General features: G+C 31.1%; 2 protein-coding genes across 10 annotated transcripts in view; one reads left to right on the top strand and one right to left on the bottom strand.

Annotated features, from left to right (window-relative positions):
- The window catches only part of LOC111624968 (serine/threonine-protein kinase Doa-like), an 85,799-nt gene extending 80,405 nt beyond the window's left edge, over nt 1–5,394 (top strand). For 6 of the 9 annotated variants that reach the window (XM_023367965.1, XM_023367968.1, XM_023367969.1 and 3 more), the window contains 2 exons: nt 965–1,052; nt 4,046–5,394. In XM_023367965.1, the coding sequence (XP_023223733.1) occupies nt 965–1,052; nt 4,046–4,282 (325 nt within the window). In that variant the 3' untranslated portion in view covers nt 4,283–5,394. The remainder of the gene's footprint in view (nt 1–964; nt 1,053–4,045) is intronic. The other 3 variants (XM_023367966.1, XM_023367970.1, XM_023367974.1) reach the window with 1 other exon arrangement.
- Nucleotides 5,395–11,166: 5,772 nt separating this feature from the next.
- LOC111624960 (two pore calcium channel protein 1-like) overlaps nt 11,167–20,925 on the bottom strand; it is a 71,306-nt gene continuing 61,547 nt past the window's right edge. The window contains exons 25-26 of the mRNA XM_023367955.1: nt 17,305–17,498; nt 11,167–11,336 (exon numbers count right to left, since the gene is read on the bottom strand). Coding sequence (XP_023223723.1) covers nt 11,205–11,336; nt 17,305–17,498 — 326 coding nt within the window. The 3' untranslated portion in view covers nt 11,167–11,204. The remainder of the gene's footprint in view (nt 11,337–17,304; nt 17,499–20,925) is intronic.

Genomic DNA, 20,925 nt, shown 5'->3' on the forward strand with positions numbered 1-20,925 from the left:
GTTGATTGTAAACAGAGGGAAAACAAAGGAAGCGCCGACTTTGACGATAGACCATTTGCCATATGGTAAACTACTAAAAAACGTAAACAAGTGACGGACATTACTGTAAGCTTGATTCTCGTCGAATGACGGCGGACCCGAGTGTAAGCTGTTCAGGCAAGAAAAGGTTGTGATTGGTCAGAAGTCCAGTCCAAAAATACCCTTAAATTGTGGAGCGAACGAGAGAGGGAAGAGAGAAGGACAAGAGACTGGTACACGGTAGTCTCAGGCACTTGGGAAGCTCGCTGAGCTTAGAAAGAGCATTCTTTTCTGGTAACTATCTCAGGGACGGGTAAGTGCGGAGACTGGATGGACTGTGCAGTTGAGCCAACTCCACAAGCTGACTGAGGCCTCTCCAAAGTTTAATAGTTCCCAAAAGCCAATCTAGTACATGAGGCACCACGCTTTGTCATCCTGTATATACTGTACTATGTTTTCGAACTTGTACACTACATATAGAATCTATAAATAAACTGTAAATATTGTATAACTTGAGTGTGGAGGTGTGCTTTCCATTGAACCGGGATCACTATATCGAATTGTGATACACACGGAAACCAACTCCACGAGACGGAGTTTGGGAAAGAACTTTACTAGATCTTCACTGTGCGTATAATTGAATTAAGTCGTATACCGAAAAAATGTCGTATACCGAGCAAAATTTGTTTTGTCAAAACAGGACGTATTCCGAATTTGACGTATTCTAAAGCGGACGTATACTGAGGTTCCACAGTACTTTCTATAATTAATATATTATGATTCCCAAACATTTGCAGTAAGCAATTTTTGTGTGGATTATGTTTATTTGAAACTTTTAATACCTTGAGTTAGTTTAACAGTTTTGTAGTGGTTTCATATTTTCATTACAATATATAAATAATGACAGTTTTGAAATCGCTTACTAACAAATGGTTTTTTTATACAGAACAAAATATTTTTATCATGGTCGATTAGATTGGGATGAGAAAAGTTCATCTGGAAGATATGTTAAAGAGAATTGTAAGCCATTACGTGTAAGTGCTAATTTATGTATCAATAATTATATATTTTTAAAATGTGATATTGTAGATATTCATGACAAATGCCAAGTAAAATAGTATTTATAATGTCTTATCATTTAATGTTGGTTACCTTATGTTATTCAATAATACTAAAGTAATTACATTTAATATTTATATAAGTTATGTAATATATGTGTTTCTGCTGATTTTAAATTTAAAAGTAATATTTCCAAGCATTTGCTGATTCATTACTTCAGGTTTAAGTATAGAACATTTTTCAGGAAAAATGTCTTACATTTAAACCTCAGGTATATTGGTTGATAAGAATCTCATTTTTCATAGATAGTCTAAGGCAATACCAATTTGTTTTTCCATCAAATTTTATGATGATTTGTTTACTGTTATTAAAAAAGATTCAAATAACCTGTTATGCTAAATTTGTTATTAATGTGGTAAATTTTATAGGTAATATTTAATACAATTAATTTTAATTTACTACAGAATACTTTTATCGAATTTATTTAACATACAAAAAAATAAATGTCTTTCATTTTATTGAAGCTAGTTTACCAAAAATTAAATCATTAATTTGACATAAAGGCTTGTTCATACTTTGTGAGAATGAAAAAGAGAAGAAAAACAACAACAGTAAATAGGTTTAGTGCATAACACTTCACGTATTAGTAGTGACATACTTGTTTTCTCTTTTGGTCAGTATGAAAAGCTGTCAGAAGCTACTTACTGCTGGGTAGTCCACAATCCTTTAAGTCTTTAAATTCAGAACTGATAAAATTGAAATGATTAGAATTGGATCTGCATAATGTTTGACAAATCATAATTTATCATTGATATGGGATATTTAAAACTTACCTAAAATATCAAAAATATCCTTTCAGATCATCCTTAATTTCTTTTATTAGGTTATATAGTAGTTAAGAATGAAGATGTTTAAAATTTGATCCAGGAACAGAGATCTCTTTTAAAAACAATACAAAGAAGAAAAAATAACTGGCTAGGTCATATATTGTGAGGAGAAGGATTAATGCAAGTGGCATTAGAAGGAAAAATTGATGCAAGGAAACAAAGTGGAAGAAAAAGAAAAGTATTGATAGGTGATGTTTTAATAGGTAAAACTTATAAAGAAATAAAAGAGGAAGCTCGAAATAGAGAATGTTGGAGAAGGAGAATTCTATAATTTGACTGCTTTCCAAGGACCTGTCCTAGGACAGAACACTCATGAATGAACAGTAGAACGAGCGTTGATTATCTGAATCAATTGGGAACTGGGATTGTTCAGAAAATCGATTTTTCGGATAACCAATTATGTACGAAAAAATACATTATTAATATAATATATTAGTATATCTTAATAATACTATATTAATATGTCCCATGTTAAAATTTTTACTCTGTTGCGTGTCACTTTGCATTGAATTTTCGTTGATGTTAAGCCTAACGAAAATTTTTATAATAATACTTGTGGCTATTGTACTGTTAAAAATTATTACTTTATTTTGTACAAACAAAACGAATATATTGAAAAATATAAAAACAAAAAGAAATTATACTTTAGAAGTTAATCTAGTATCAAAAACGTTTGATTCAGCACGACATAGTCTGACTGGAACGCTTTCGGTTAACCAACATTTTGGTTGATCAACATTCGAATAATCAACACTCTACTGTAATACTCTCCACTTTTCTTCTTGAATTAAAAAGTTTTTATTCATGATTTTTGTGTGGTTTATAAGAATTTTGCGAGTCTAAAATAAAGTGTACATAAAATAAAATGTACTTAACTGCAAGTACCAGAAACATATGCATGTTTCTCTTTTGAAATATGAATATCCATAAGAATAGAATAATAGAAAATAAGTACATTCTCTTCTCTTTTCTGATGAAGTATGAACTGGTCTTAATAAATAAATGAAATAATAGAACAGCAAAATCATCATATTGTATTTTTTGAATAGGCCTTTTATCAAATTTGTCGTAAGTGTTAATATTCTATCACAGTTTCTTTTTAAATAAATGATTTTCTTTAGTGGGAAGTTTTCATAAAAGTATCTATTTTTCAGAATCAAATATTTTTGTTGTTTTTACAGAAAAATTAGTTTTTAATTTATTCCAAATACAAGACATAAAATAGCTTTATTAGTAAACTTTACAAAATTTAAATAATTTAGAGTAGAAGAAACATTTTCTTGAAGACAGTTATTAGTTGATATATAATGCATATGATAATAAATGCTGTTTAGCATGTCATCCAACCTTCATTATCATGTAAGAAATATATCTTGTTTATAAAACGGTATTTAGAAATTTGGCATTTTTATATCATTTTACTTTGGACATTTATAATCTATCTTACATTACATTAACAATGTTGTTTAGTATTTCAAACAATTAATGTAAAAATACAATTTTATTCAAAAACTTTTATAAGTTTTTTTAAAATATGTAATGAAAATGTCAAATTTGATCTTATAGCTCATATTTATAAAAATACGAACAAGTTCATGAATACTTAACAAACTGAAATTTCTAATTTAGTTAAATTGTTGATCCTGTGAGGAATTTAATTTGTTTTTTTCTTTCTCAATATTACTTTTCATTTATGAAAAGTAAATGAGGAAAAACTTCGTTTTATTTAGGAAGTAATATGCCATAATTATATTTTGATATTTCCCTAGTAGGGGTGGTATGTTCTATACATTTAATCACAGAAATACAGTAGTTACATTTCTCAGATTTTACTTCAATTGTAAAAATGTAAATTTAAGGGAATTTGTCATGAAAACGAAAATGAAATGTTCTATAAAATAATTAACTAATTTCTATTATTAATAACTTAATAAACTTTCTATTTCAAGCTATATATTATAGAATTATATTGAATAAAAAATAAGTGATTTAAAAATGTTAAATCCTTTTATTTGATGTTCTCAAGTTATTTTTAGAAATAGTATTCAACTAATTCAGTTCTAATGTACTGTATGATATAGCAACTAATGAAGAGGATTGCATTGCAGAGGTATATGATGTCTGACGATGAAGATCATCAGCAGTTATTTGATCTTATATCTCAGATGCTGCAATACGAACCATCTCAGCGAATTTCTCTGGACGATGCCATGAGTCATTCATTTTTTAGTAAACTTCCCAATTCGTTAAAATTGCACGAACTAGATAAAAGAAAAGAAATCGAAAATAGGGAGCGATCTCATAGTCTGAGCAGATGAAACTTCTATATTTATGTTTTTGATAAAAACTGTACAACATCTTGTCATCGCCGAGAGTATGTGACTGTAAAAATACATCGACATAAATCTGGCCATCATCAGATTCGTAGGAAGTTAATTCATATCATCATACAAACAACACGTACGTAGTCTAGATAATATTCGATCACTGTGTATAAAGAGTTTTTACATTGTTTGATTTAATCATACGAATGTTTCGTTTGTGTTCTATTCTGTTGTATGATAATGCAATAAAGCCAATGTGTGTAAATTTAAATTTGTTGGTAATTTATAAATTTATGAAACATTTTAATAATTATTTTAGTAAGCAATATCTTATCGTTAAAAACATTTGTTACGCCAATAAAGTATTTATCGTTTTTTAGTACAAGTTAAATTACAGGCAACATCTATTCTTTGAAGATATATATTTTACAAATAATACCTATTTTTTCGTATTGAACACAATTTGCTACTTACGTTATTGATGAAACCAGATTTTGTCAAAAATTTAATCTGTCGTATTCAAAGTTTTATTTAAATCAGTAATGAAAACTTGGAACGAAATTATTTCCTATTTAGAGTTTATGTATTGATTGGTCGCAATCATAACGTTATTTATAATGTATGTCGTCTTATTGAAATGCTGACAATTTTGAATTTATCATTGCTATTGTCGGGTTGGTTTGCTGTTCAGTTGATAAGGGATTGATTGAATATATCATTTCTCACACTGCGAGTGCACTAAATTTATACACTGTCGTCAGCAGACCCCCTTCACACAACTTTATTAGTATAAGAATATGTATTGGTTTACGTAACCAAAATCGATGTTCGTTGTAATAATTGGAAGACAAAATGTAGGCTAAATCAGAGAATGATCTTAATGATCACATCAACCTTATTCAGTTTTTTTTTTAAAGAAGTATGTATGTATTATGCTTTGAAATATCTTTAATTCATATTTATCGTTTGATTTTGGAAATATTTTTCTGTAAATATGTGTAACTCTTTTTCATGTAATCTTTTTTGTTATTAATTATACGTAGAGTTAATATAACTTGTACAAACGTTTAAAGTTTGTTAGTAAAACTAATAAAATTTCGAATTTATAATCTGTTGGGTAATTCTGTCAATTGACTCCAGCATGATATAGAAAGTTGCATTTAATTAAATGAGACTTAATCAAAGTATTAACAAAGAGGGGATTTCTCATATTAGTCTTACAATTTAATAAAATATATGTAATTCGATATAGGAAAAATATACGACCCATATTTTTTCTTTTATATCGAGTCAGCTGTTTATGAGAAATAGAGTTTTAATTAATTCATGTCGGTGTATCGCAGTGGTAGCATTAATCTGGATTGGGAATGTCGATAGATTTATTCTGCTCAAGGATTTTACTTTTTAATGTTTAAATGTAAAGGAAAAATACAATGTTTAAAACTAATTGTTTACGATAGGCACATGAAATGAAGGCATTTGTCGTAATCGAATGAATACTTTGTTTCGGAAAATATGAAATTACAAGTTATTCTGTTATCGTTGTAATGTTCTCGTCTGTCATACATTTTGGATTTTGCCATGAATATACAGTATTAACATGTGTTTAAAAATAGAAGCATTTAATTAGTTATACGTAAGTGATAAGAGAGTTAAAATAAATTTTCTGTTTAATTTAAAAAGGTTGCATTGAGTTCCATTCTGATCATTATATTATAATCTTGAATTGCAAAAAAGAAGAAATCATTCAGACCATTCTCACCAGAGCTATATCTAATGCATCACATTAAAATATTTTAGTATCTTATTTCTCTCGAACGATTGACAGAGAGAAAAGAAAAAATACGGGTCGTCGTAGTTTTTCCTCTATCGAATGATAAATATTATTAAAATGAAGCTTGACATGAGAAAACTCCCTTCAAGTGTAATTCACTAGTTGCTCTTTACTAGATGGCCGGCACGACTCTATTGTTAAAGAAAAAGTATGATGTACATGGGCAAGCCACTACTAATTTGAGGTGGCGAGCGTATATTTTAAATTAAATGATTTAAAAATATAAAAATTTGCAGCCCGGCATTGTGACCATGGCACAATAAATAATTGCTCGTACTTTTACTTTGTTTGTGAAAACTTTGGTTTCAACTTGTGAAAATATCTACAATGAAAAAGCACGTTTTGACCTTTGTCATGTTATGAACCATAATACAGTATTAAAGTTAAAATCCTGAGATAATAAGGAGTTGATAATTATGGGAAATGGAAAAAGCGTTGCATTTGCCCATCAAAAATAGACAAAGAAAACATGCCAGTAAGTGCAAGAGACTGATACGTAGAAACTACACCATTAAGATGTGTACAAATTGTGCACTATATCCATCATTGTGCATAACAAAAGCATATTAGGACGAACTAACCTTTTGTTCGTTATGTTGGAGACACTGAAGCCGTGAGCGCGAATAGGGACTAATCCGAAATAAAGAGAACTGTTTTAATCTCGGTCTCTGTTAATTATCCATAATTAAGAAAGACGTGATAGATATCACTAGTCCGACAATTGGAAGAAGAAACCTTCACTTATAACTTTTTGTACGCTCTCCAGCCTGACGAAATAGAGTCTGTCTCCTTGAAGTTAACTACGAAGGCTTTGTACATTTCTAACCTTTCAAGTTGTTTCGGCCGAAGCACTATTTTCTCTCGATGGCGTTCTTTTCATTTCTAAGGAGTGAGGAAATTGTAGGGTTCCTCTAAAAGCCTACAATTTCCTCACTCCTTACAATCCTGTGCTTACTACATCGGGCTATCTCCTTATAGATAGAACAGAGGGTCTTGTGTTGTGTTATGATAGAACATTCGGAAAGGATAGATATCTACAAACTGTTCGGGATAAGGACGGCATGAAAATAGACAGTCCACTTATATGTTACTGTAGGCCTATTATCGTACAATTTAGCAAAATCGCTGCAGAGGAAAAATTGCCGTCAACTTTGATGTTATAAGCAATGATGTAACGAAACGATGACGTCATCTATAAAAAACTGACATCATTCAACAATTAAAATGCAAATACACAGTAAGTTACATAGGTGTACAGCGGGCTTTTGCATGAAATATCTCGCCTTCCGATTCAGTTATTTAAAATCATGTAAACGATAAGAATTACTTAATGTGATAATTTCTGCAAGGAAAACAAAAAAATGTACAGATAAACTTAAAATTTGTAGATTAACTAGTCATGAGAATTAGATGGTGCCACATATCCTTAAATTTATATCTTTACATTTGGAAAATGAAAATTTGATGGTAGCACTCTTGGTTATATTTGCGGTACCACTGTTTACAGAAGCAATATGCAAATAAAAAAGAAAAGAATAAAATGTTTGACTGAGAATGTATAAAACTAGTATATGCCTACTTTTTATAGTTAAAAATATAGTTTTATCAATAAAACAAAGAAAACCAAAGCAATGTTAATTGCACTACATTCCAACGGCCTATAATTAATTGTGGAAATGTGCTTGACAAATACCATAATTGTCTCATGTTATGTGTTAAATTGGGAAAAGTATTAATTGTTTCATTTTTTTATAACCTATAAATTCCCACTGTCGCCCGTCTTTAGAAAAGAGTTAGGCAGATGAAATCAGAGACAAGATATGGAAACCTTAAGGGCAGGAGGCACGATTAACTATATAACAACAACCGAATGTCACTTTACGTCAATTCAAAACTTTTTTGCCGAAAGGTGTTAGACAGACGACTCTATTGTTAAAGGAAACGTATGATGTACTGTACAGGGGCAAGCCACTACTAATTTAAGGTGAAGAGCATATGTTTTGAATTAAATTAATTAAAAATATGATTAAAAATTGCAGCCCGGCATTGTGACGATGTCACAATGAATAATTGCTCGTTTTCAATCNTTCTGTCTCTCGCCCCCACGAGTAGCCGAGTGGATAAAACTACTCTACACTGGTAGTTGGTCGTGGGTTCTCCCCTCGCCACGTGGAATTTTCCGGGTTTCTTCATGAGTTAATAAAACAAAGAAATAAGTGTTAGTTTCCCATAGAGTCTTCCCGGAAGGCATTTTCTTCGGTATTTTTAATAAATTGCAATTTCTGTATTACACATTGATCTAAAATTCATTTAATTGAGAATACGAACGAACTGGGCCCACCAGTGGCCAAGCGGTTCCGTTCTCTAAACACTGGGAACTTCCAGTGTTTAGTTCAGTCGTGGGTTCGAGCTTCATTAGGACAGACTGATTACGTGGAGTTTTCCTGATTTTATTCACGTCTGTAATGCATAAATAGGGGTCTGTTACCCTTATTTATGCATAGAAGACCTTCCGGAAAGCACCCCCCTAGATAGATCGCTTAAGTGTTGCATCGCCGTAACTTAATAAATAAACGAACGAACTGATTTCTGAAGCTTTTAGGGGTGTTTTTTTCCTTCACTTTTTCATTTAAACGCCTTATGAACACTAAGAGGGTCTTTTCCCCAATACCTATCGTGGGTTCGGCTAGGCCAACAATGAGGCCGGGTGGTTAGGGACGTGCTCCAAATGAAAATTTCTTATAGAATTCGCACGGATTCGAACCCATGCTGTAGTGTAGTAGCAGTTTTCTATATTCTATAAATTAAAACCTTGTTCTAGAAACTTCATCTTTTAATTACACATAGAATTTGTGAATTTTATCCCCACTTATGCTACTACTACTACTACCATGATTATTATTATAATCATTCTAAAGCGGGTCAATGTTAATTTTAATTGTTTATATGTTAATTAGCAGATTTATACCAGTATAAAAATAATATAAAACAATAGTTGACAAAGACACAATGTGCATTTGCATAAAATCCTTCATGAGTTCTTTTCTGTTGGATTGGTTTGATACGATTTTATTCGTATACGACAACGCGACACACGGGCCAACTGACGAGGGGGAATATCTTTTATTGGAAACTGGCCCCTATTGTGACACGTGAAGAAAATCCCCAGTAAACTCTGCGTGGCCTACTCGTTAGCGAGGCCCGAATCCATGACCAGTGTTCAGTAGTTTCACCCAATGGTGGGTCCATTTCTGGTGGAATAGTATCTGTAGTTAGCCGTCATTACGCACGTTAATTAGTTGTTTCATTAGGCTTCAGTATAGGACATTTTTTGGAAGTCCTAGGGTGTACAGTATACTTAATCTCGGGGGAGGGGTCATTTTCTGACCGATCGCCATACTTTTCCTTTGTTATATATATTTATGTAACTGGCGTCTAATTACAGAACGATTCCGTAGCCATAGTTCTGGGTTTTACCACGAGATGCCGCTAGTGTCGTGACGTTCAGATAGCGTATACCTCGTACTGTACGGTGTGCTTGGAATTTTTTGTCGATAGTTTAGCTTTAAAACCATACTTTATCATCGATAATTGGTTTTGAAGTATTCCCGCTACGTTGCTAAGAAATCGTTATGGAAAACAGTGGCGTACCGTAGTGGGGGCGGCACTTTTTAGGGGGCGGCAAAATTTCACAATAAACAATAATAATATCTTGTAAACATTTGAAACATCCTAATCTATACTTGTATGGCGCCTACGATAGTGCTATTGTCCGGACAGTCCGGGAATCGGCTCGCCGGGTAAACTAGTAACTTTTTCATCCGATGAATTCCTGCGAAACCTGTCGACCTTTTTTTTCTTGTACGATTCATTTGCGTTCATATACACCACTAATATCCAATAGAACTATTTTAAACAGGTCGCTGCACTACCATCGAATTTTTCATTGCTTGTTCTGTGACAAAACTGAATTTTGGTCTTTTAAATTGAAATACCTAAATAAGGGGGACCGAAATTTTCCTCCGCCCCGGGCGGCTGACACCCACGGTACGCCACTGTGGACAACACCTGGTCGTAAAACGAATTAGTTAGAAAACAAATCTATTAAGTTTAACATCAGAGCCGTAACTAGGCAGGTGCAACAGGTGCATTCGCATAGGGCCCACTTGAAAGGGGGACCAAACTGCTGTTCACAAGAAATTATAGCTTTAAATCCGAAATTTTTCCTCCTTTTTATTGGAGATTACATTTAGCCTTATTTAGACCGTAAATGTCTGCTCACCAGTGTTCCTAACCGTGGCGACTTTTAGAGGGATATAGTGAGATAGCGGAGACCGCAGACAAATCAGCCAAAAGTAGCGACTTTTGAAATTTTGTTTATTTATTTTTTGAGAAATTTAAATTTATGTTTATAGTTTTCGAATTTATAGAGCTCTCTGGCGACGACTAATATTATTACGATATACAAAACTCTATTTCTAGATTTATCTACAGTGTGCAGAGCTAGAAATCTGTAAAGGTAACATTTTGTAGGAAAAATAAATCTGCCCGAGGATTTTTTTAATTGCTAAATTAAAGACGTGGTAACTCTCGAATAAAATCTTAGTCTCGAGGTTGTAAAAGGCGTGCAGAAATTCTGACAACTTTTCGCTTTATAGTGGTACGCATGTGTGTTGTATACCTCACCGGCGGATTAAGCAGTAAGCGAACTATGCGGCCGAGTAGGACCACGAAGGGGTCCCTGAGGTCTTTAAAATGCTACTGAAAAAAGGCTGATTTTTGCTTTCTCTATGGCTCTTCTTTACAATATATGAGTGTTGTTGATTTTAAAAAAAATCAGTTGCAGATCTCGCTATTAAACATAGCAAAGATTTAAAAAAGTACGAATTCACAAGTGAAGTTGAAAGCTTTAAGTTTGAAGTAACGACTCATACAAAATATAGGAACTGCATCTCCGATTAATATTCCACAGGCTCTTCATGATTTTGGTTTAATTGAGTCTTACCCAAATATCAATGTCGCTCTTCGAATATTTCTNAAATATAACCAAATTTCATATTTCTGAAACTGGATCCACATTGTTCACATAGTGACTGTTCTATGGTGATTAGATAAATCGGGTGTGGAGTCTAGATTTTCTTGTCTGCTGGCAAAAGTTGATAAAACTTCTTGTTTGTGTTTTTCTTCTTCTTGGGAAGCTGCTTCTAACCAAGTCTGAAATAATATATCATAATAATTAAAACAGTTTTAAATGTTTATTAATTCCATTCTCAGAACTAAAAAAAGATATTACTAACTTTACAATAAAGATGACAAAACTTTATTTTGAAGCAGTATACAATGAATTTTTTATGTACATATATAATGTATATGTATAGAAAAATGCACTTGAAATAGAAAATTCAAGCCATATACATATGTATATGGCTTGAATTTTCTATTTCAAGTAATACCTAGCTATTTGTTGAAGTGCTAGCACATCCTGTAAAAAAGTTTCAGAATTTATTTACTTTTTCTGATCATTTTTATTTTCCTGGTTTCCTGGCTGTTATATGGACTGTTTATTTTGAAAGTGGTGTAAGTCCATTTTTCTTCTTTCAAGATATTCAAACATTTTCATTTTAATTGATTCAAAAATATAAATAAAGTACTAAGTTTGACAATGTTTCTTGACTTTAGAAATATGTAAGTTGATTACATAAAGACTTCTATGTGAATTTAAACCCAGAAAGAATATATTAGTTTAGTTAATAAACTAATATATTCTTTCTGGGTCATAAATGGACTTGCACCACTTTCATAATTATTGAATTGTAAAATTCATTAAATTTCTATTATGCAAAACTCAATTTCACTTGAAACACATTGTGTTTTATTCTGATTTTGTTTATATATAATAACAAGAAATAAAATAGTGTTGTTTATTCTGAACATTAAAAATATTTACTTATTGTTAAACTATTTTATAATAAGTTTATCATTATTCTGAGTTTACCATTAGACACTGCTTTTCATTTAGATTTATTACATGGATTTTTTTTCCATTCCATAAAATTGTACATTTGTTGGTAATATTCATAGTTTTACTCCTCTGTTGTAAGGGCTGTCCATAAATTATGTCAACACTGAAAGGGAGGGAGGGAGTTAAGACAGGTCGGACAACGGGGGTTGAGCATTAGCGGACATCCATTTATTTCATTAAATTTTATAGATTTTATGCATTTTATTATATTTATTCCAAAGTTTCTTGTATGTTTCATTTCTACTTATGGTAGCTATTATTCATAAAGTGATGAAGGTTTTAATGGAGGTTGAGTTATGTTGGACATCCAGAGAGGGGAAGGGATTACAAAAACTTCAACAAACTGGGACAAGACGGGGGAGTAAAAGTTTCAAGGAAAATGCAGATGTAATTTATGGACAGCCCAAGTGCTTAATTACACTGCAGGAAATGGACTTATACCACTTTCATAATCAATGGTTATGCAATGTCATTTACCGATGAATTTTTAATTGATCAAAGCATATGGTTATTTTAAAGTGCTAAGTGTGAATTGTTTATAAATAAAAAGTCTACACTAGATTGTATGTATAATATGTGATTTCTCAATTTTTTTCAAAAATGGACTTACACTACTTTCAAAATAAACAGTCCATATAATAGAGGGAAAGTATGGCGATTAGTTGAAATATGACCTCCCCAGATTTAAAAAATTTTTGGACTTGGGACTTTGAAACAAAAAATGCAAAAAATGTCGGTTTTTTTTCTTTATGTCTAGATGTCGGTATGTATGGGAGTTCACCCAAATTGAAGCTTAACATATGCTTTTTGTCAGAAATTTCTGAACTTTTGCAGGGAGGTTTGTGTATTAGGGGCACTGATGCTATTAAATTTTGATGGTGAAAGGTCAAGAGGGTAGGGGGAGAGAGCGGGTCATGTATCTCAAGAGGGATGGGACTTATTGAAGATTTTATTTGTTACTAGCAGATAAGCCCGGCGTTGCTCAGGCAAAAAGTAACGATAGCGAAGATTAAGATTATTACATTATAGCCAATTTTACCTGTTTTCAAAGAATGCAAGAATTAGGTTCCCCTGTTTCCAGACTGATTAGAAAATTTTTATTTATAGATGGGTCTAAAAATGTTTGATTTTGTGCAAAAACACAAAAAACTGCATCTGTGCTTGTAAATCTTGCACATTGCTTTCTTCTTAACACTTCCATTGTTGAAGCCTTAATCCTCTTCCTTTCCCTGCCGGGAGGGATTTTGAAAAATCCCTTCTTAGTGTGCATTTTCGTGATGTACCCTAACTATGTACCAAATTTCAAGTTTCAACTCCTAACCAGACTGAAATGCTCACTATGAAATGCTCGTATACACGCGAGCCACCTATTGTAGGATAAATGTACTATGCCAGAAACCTTCGTGGGAGTGTATTAAACAACTTCCCAAAGTTTCATGGCAATTGGATAAATGGTGTAGTAATGATGAAGGACAGACAGGCATACATTCGTTTTCATATATATAGATTAACATTTACACTTATTTTTTAATAAAACTGACCCCTACCCTCAAAATTAAACTTTTTTGTCATTTTATAGTAATTAAAAATTTTTTATAACAAAATCTGATAACAGATGGTCCAAACAAAATTTTACTTTTTGCCTAATAATGTAAGTTTTCATTTAAAAAAACGTTTATAACAGCTGGGAAAGTTACACAACTCTCATTGCTAGTTTTTTTATAAAATATTAACCTGGTTTATGCAGATGTCTATTTTCATTACACAGATGCTGAAATATACATTTTATGTAATGTTTAATGATTTATTAGCACATGGTGTAAAACAAAAAAGCTGAATACAACATACAGAAGTGTAGAAACAATGTGCAAATACTTGGATAAGTGAAGTATGCAATGCCATAATGTAAATGCCACTTTTCTCTAAATATGTTTTATTGAAGAATTTGCTTTTAAATGCAATGTTTTCTGCTGGAAAAAAAAAAAATATTGTGGCACTGTAAGCACTCCACACTCAATTTTAAACACCAAAAGTCATGTGACTTTTGGTGCTTAAAATGTTACAAAAGCTTATATTTACGTCTTTTTGATATTCCAGAGAATTTGTAACCTAGTGAGTTTTCTACTATTTTATTATAAAATTGAAATGTGAAATTTTATTGTGAAATTAAAATTCACTAAAAAAGTGTTTTTACCTCTCCTGAGAAGTTTGTTTTTTGGCATTTACATTATGGCATTGCATGCTTCAAGTATCCTTGATGGCAACTTTTACATATATTAATTTTTTTTTCAATTTTGGCCATCTTTAGTCCCATAGGACACTAAAATACTTATTTCAACACCTGCAGAAACCAGGTTAGCATTTCAAAAGAGCAGAAAAACTAGAATATTCTGAAACAAATGTTTACTACAGGATATGTTAGTGCTTCAAGAAATGGCTAAGCTCTTCTTGAAATGACAAATTTCAGTATGTGGCTATGACATATTTATATACTAACAATCGATTCCGGTTATTAGTCCTGTCGGTTAGTAGGACATGCTGCATATTAGGACAAAACATCAAGAATGGAATCAAATCCTATAATTCAAGCATAATTTACTTCACCCACTGGCCCCAGAATTCTGCTTAGTAGCCCTGCTGTCACAGTATTTTTCTTGGAAAACTAAACAAAAGAGACACAAATTTGGATATTTTTGGCTTTTCCACACGCAACTTCTGTCCAGTTTCCTTTATCAGCTCTCAATCATGGGAAGAGAATCTTCCCATTTTCTAGATTGTATTGCAATAATTTATTTTTGTACAGAAATAATTTCTCATTATTAAAATGGTTTTATTACACTCAGATGTTTATTTTATTGGTGAGAACAGGCGTTAGCATAGCTCTTTAACATAACTCATTATATTGTATCTCAATTGCATAACTGATTGGGATGTTTGTTTAGTAGCCCTGCTGTTTTGTAGCCCCAAAAACTTTTTGGTCCCAATGCTATGCCATTAAGTGGAATCGACTGTATCTGTTTTTTATTATTTTGCAAACAAAAGAATAAAATAATGAATAATTTAAAAACTGCATAAGTTATTATTTCATTTAAAAATATAGAGTAATTGTGATTATTAATTTACAACTATAATTTTTAAGATGGTTTTTAGCTATTCTGAAAATAAATTGTATATTGATGTATAAACAATAATATAATAGAAGAAATATATATATTTTTTATATGCAAATGTGTACACATACATACAAACATTTGCACATAAAAAAACCCTCACTTTGATTGTATGGTAAATCTTTTTCAGTAAAAAGCATTCATCATACAATCAGTATGCACTTTGACTAGTTTGCAACCATACAATATAGACCAGTGTCTCCACCTTATTTGACCTTTTGTCCCTTTTGAGCTTAATAATTTTCTGTGGTCCCCATAAAAATAACTCATTTTGATAGATTTTGCATTTCAGATGATATTGATAATGTTAAAGCATGTAACTTTCAACCTTCAAATTTATGTGTACAGTATTACTATATATAACTGTTAATTTTTAAAATGCTTAAGTTTAGCTCCACACTCAATTTTGTGCCAGTTTCAGAAGTGAACAAATGATAATGCTAAATTGATGTTTCATGGTATGAAAAAAATGAAAATGGTATGCTTTGCATACATTTACAAGAAACAAATGTACATATATTATCTGATAACAAATAAAGCATTTTAGGTTCAAAATTTCCTTATAAAATTTACTTTATTTTATTTAAACATAATATTTTAATAATTTACTTATTGAAGTTTAATCATTCTCATATAATTTTAATGTTTTAGTCTGACTGTGGCTCCCCTAGAGTTTGCTCTGGCTCCCCAAAAGTTGATTTTTTGTCTGTGGCCCCATTGAGAAACACTGACATAGACCATGTAGGGAAGTATAGATATTAAGTAAGGCAATCAGCAATAAAGATGTAAGCATTTTCAATATTTCCAGTATTTGTAACATCCTGGCAATGTATATAGAAGGATGGATATGGTCTTGGTGTCTATAGTTCCATTAAAGTAGATTTATGATGCGCTTACTATAATTACTATGTAATTATTTTATTAAATTTGTTTTATAATCACAACATTACATGAAGTGATAAGGTCTTCCAAAACAAAAATTAAACTGTCAAAAATAAATGATTTTGGGTAATTTTCACACAGATATCAGCAAGAGATAGTGAACAGAAAGAATACAAATCCTGAATATTAGCCTGGTATTATGAAGGGATTAAATTTCCTTCCAAACAATAATTCTTCAACAGTTCTATCACCACATTATCATTGATTTTAAGAAGCAGCTTTTTCAGTTTAAAATAAATATTAATTTATTTATATCTTATATTCTAATAAAGAAAAATTATTTTAATGTGTATAGCACACAAGGCATACCTCACAGAAAATTGCTAGAATGAAAAGAAAACCCTTGCACAATCTTCTTTACCATAGGCTCCATGCCTATGGATCAGCTGTTACTTCATAGATGTGAGTTCATACTGCAATTTAAAATTAGTGTATAACCCACACCCCCTTTCAAGTCATCTTTTAAACACATAGCCCATTGAATATTTTTTAATATTTGTTTTAGTATTTTATATGAAACTAATATTTTTGTTGTAAACTTCAGCTTCTAATGAAGGAAACAAATTTTTACCCAAGAAATTTGAAATAAATCATAAAAATTTATACTATTATCTAATCTGATCTAATTTATTATTATATTTATATTGTGATATTTTCATGATACAATGTGATACTATAGAGTGGATCCCTGTACATAAAAAGACTGAGTATTATTTTGTTACAAAGTAACAAAAATGTTTATAGCATATAATATTAGAAGTATTATCTCTTCATAACTATGTACAAATAAACATATACAATGCAAATTTTAATTTTGTATATCAGACAAATAATTCGACACTAACGTATATAAAATGATAATACACAGAATCAAATCTTTTAATAAAAAAATTTCTTTAAACAACACAATTTTTCAAATATTTATTGTTAAACTGAAAAACTAAACAAAGGGTAAAATATTTGGGAAAATAAAAACATAAGCTGAATCAAATAACTTTCTGTAATAAGCACTGTCTACAATAAAAAAAATTAAATAATTTCTACATACTTTAGCTTCATCAGCATACATCTTCAAACTAAATGAAAATTTGGTACGCATTCTTGTGCCACGATAAACTACGGATCCACTGGCCAAATCTTCTGCATAGGCCATAAGATGACTGATTGGTTGATTCAGTTTTCCATAACAAAAATCTATTTCATCTCTAGTTAGAGACACATCAACTTTAACTAGACTATCCTCTGAAAAATAAATAAAAATTTAAATGTAAACTTAAACTGTTTCTTAATTGATTGCCATACTATTTGACTTTTAATACATTCATTAACATTTAGTATCTATTTTCAAAATTAATATTATCATTTTAATGCTGAATATTTATTTTCATTACTTCTTGAATTTTTTCTAATTACATACACTGGTGACTTGATATACTGCAATGTGCTTTGATAGAGTATGGACCTGCATAAATTGCAGAGAACCTGTAGACCCAGTGGCAGCAGAATCAGGTTTATTATTTCATCTTCTGTAGACTACTGAATTGAATTTATTATGTCCAGCACATGTGTATACCTATACACATACATACATGCAGTTTAAAATCTATTGGCTTAATTTACAGTATTTTGTTCATTGTGCCTATATTTTTTACTTGTCACTGCATAAATGCAGCTTGAGCCATAAGAATCTTGATACAGAAAAAGTTGGAACAATGTGGACGGTAGTGATGTCTGAGTATGGTGAACAGTAAGTTGATAAATAGTGGTTACCATGTATAAACAATCCATAAACCCAATGTTTAAGTAATGCCAAATTATCAGACCATAATAAGGTTAATTTAATAATTTGATGTAATTTGACTAGAGATAGGAGATTAGACTGCTATCTACAGTTAAGTGGTTGCCATATGATATGGGTGTTGGTGTAAGTCACAGCCTTATATGAATATTTTGTATCCAAGAACCACATTACATTAAGTCACCATCATATACAGGCATACCTCGACTTACGTCGTTTCGAGTTACGTCGTTCCCGATTATACATCGCTTGTTAAAAAAGTATATGGAAAAATAAAAATCAAGTTTAAGTCATTTTATTCGGCTTTTCGTCTGTCCGCCACAAATATTGAAGTCGTAATATCACTAGATAAACGTTTAAANGTGTGTGGAATAAGAATGTCTTTGACAATTTAGCTGGCAAAAGACACGAAAAATCGTCGATTCTTTCGTATTTGAAGCAATTTGGAAATCGAAGCGGAATAGAATTTAACATTAGTAAATAATATAAAATAAATAATGAAAATTATAACGAGATGGTTACGGTTAATAGATATACTATATCTAAATAAATATATGTTTTTATCAAAGCGAGAATTGGCATTTAGAGGGCATATGGAATATATTGGATCTAATAACAGAGGTAATTCAAAGCAAGAATTGGCATTTAGAGGGCATATGGAATATATTGGATCTAATAACAGAGGTAATAATATTGAACTTGTTTATTTATTAAGTACGTCAGATAAATAATCTATTAAAAATACATTTAAAGAAAGAATTAACTGATTGCTCCTGGAAGTCGGCATCTTATAGAAACACAGCTTCCTATCATCAAATGTCACGGCACGCCACTGCACCTATCCGCATTCGAACTGCCATCATCGACTGGACATTTCCAAACGTTTCATCGCATGTTAGTCGTCTATGTTAACGAATCGTTCGGTTTCTCATCGAACGTGCGTGCGTCTCATCCCGAGTTGAGAATTGCTAAGCCCACGGTTTATGAAATTCGTCTGCAATTTCGCTTCTTATAAAATTAAAGAAAAAGAAGCGACGGAAACAAGCTTATAAAGAAGCGACGGAAACAAGCTTCCGTGTAACATTTATCCCGAATTATCATTCCCTCTAGAATGTACAGTACTTAAAACACACAACATGTTTTTCTTCTACAGCTGAAATCATCAGCCATTACGGGTGTGCAGAAATAAAATTAAAACTATTTCAACCACAATAATAATTTGCATTCGAATGACACGTAAAAAATAAGCAATCATGGACTGAGGATTTAAAACGATTTCCAAGGAGTGAAGAGTTGTCTGTCAATGAAAAAATTCCAAGCAAAATGCAGCCTTAAAATAATATCAAAACAAATAAAACAAATTGTTTTAAAACTGGAAAAAGTATACATTTTCAGGGAAAGCTTATTTGGAAGATTGTATAAAAGTTCCATAAATACTTGTATGTTAATAAGCATAAGTTTACCATGCAGTTAAAAATAAATCAAAGTGTTAAAATTCATGACAGCAAAATTATACTTGAGTCATGAAAGTATGTTTTCTGTTTTTTTTTTAAATAAGGACATCTAATCTATTTTTGATGTATATACATGCTAATCATTATGCAAACTGCTACTTGTGGCCTTTTGATCTAGAGCATGTATTTGTTACTTTGACTTGGCAACTATATTTTAGTAGTAACTCTATAAATTTCATATTCTTCAAATAGTAAATTACATAAATGCCACTTTCTAACATTGAACATTCATCAATGACTTTTTATGCATTTTATTTATCAATTAATTTATTAATAGACAAATATATTTTTGGAGTAAATAAATAATGCTGGTAATTTTATTTGATGTTATTGACATCATATAAAATTGAATGTTTTTCATAAATATAGCCAAGGAATAAAACAAATTAGGGTGAACATTAGAAAAATCTAAGAGTTTCTTAGAACTTTATTTAAAATAATTAATGATAAGACATTTTGTTAAAATGGATGTTTGTGCTGTAATTTTCAAAAATTGTAGACCTATAAATTCCCAGTGGCATCTGTCCTTCCTCCAGAATGGAGTTAGATAGATGAAAGTCAAGATAAGATATGGAAAGCTTATCAACAGGAGACACTGATTATGAACTTCGAATTTGAACTGGAAGTCACGTTATTTCAATTACAAAATTTCTCCTGAATGGAGAAAACAGAGTTACATAGAAAACTGACATATCTCTATTGTTAACAAGAAAAGTATGTTGTACAGGGCAAGACACAAGGAAAGTATTGTGACGAAAAATTGCAGCCTAGCATTGTGACAAAGTCACAATAAATAACTGCTCATTCTATTTAAATTTATTTGTATTATATGTATCAAGAACCTTGTTAAACTTCCCACAAAAACAGCAATAGACAGATTTCTTGACATTTGAATGGCTCAAATATAGAAAATTGATTTACAGTACAGGTAACCCCCGTATAACACGGTAGTTACATTCCAAAAAATTGCCGCGTTATGCGAATCCGTGTTATATAAAACAAAGAACTAATACGAAAAGGAGGGTTAGGTTCCAAAAATTAAAAAACATGCTAGTATATTTTTGTAATTAAGATAAATATCTTCATTAAAATTTTTTAAAGTGATACATATTAATATAAATTAAACAATGTTTTCTTCGTCATCACTAAAAACACTATTAATTAACCGAGAGCGTTTTCTTTTTGGCAAGTTATCCTTATCCTTTGAGCATTTTCCTGCATTATCTTCAGATCCATGCTTTACCTTTTGCAAAATGTATGTAATTTTAGATTGCTTGCTTCTAGTTAAAAGGTCTTTATAAATTTCCTTATATGGTGCTAAGCACTTATGAAGAATAAAGCAAGTATGGAATAAGGG

The sequence above is a fragment of the Centruroides sculpturatus genome, unplaced genomic scaffold, assembly GCF_000671375.1.
Source record: "Centruroides sculpturatus isolate CEXI.00-Female unplaced genomic scaffold, Cexi_2.0 scaffold371, whole genome shotgun sequence".
Lineage (NCBI taxonomy): Eukaryota > Metazoa > Arthropoda > Arachnida > Scorpiones > Buthidae > Centruroides > Centruroides sculpturatus.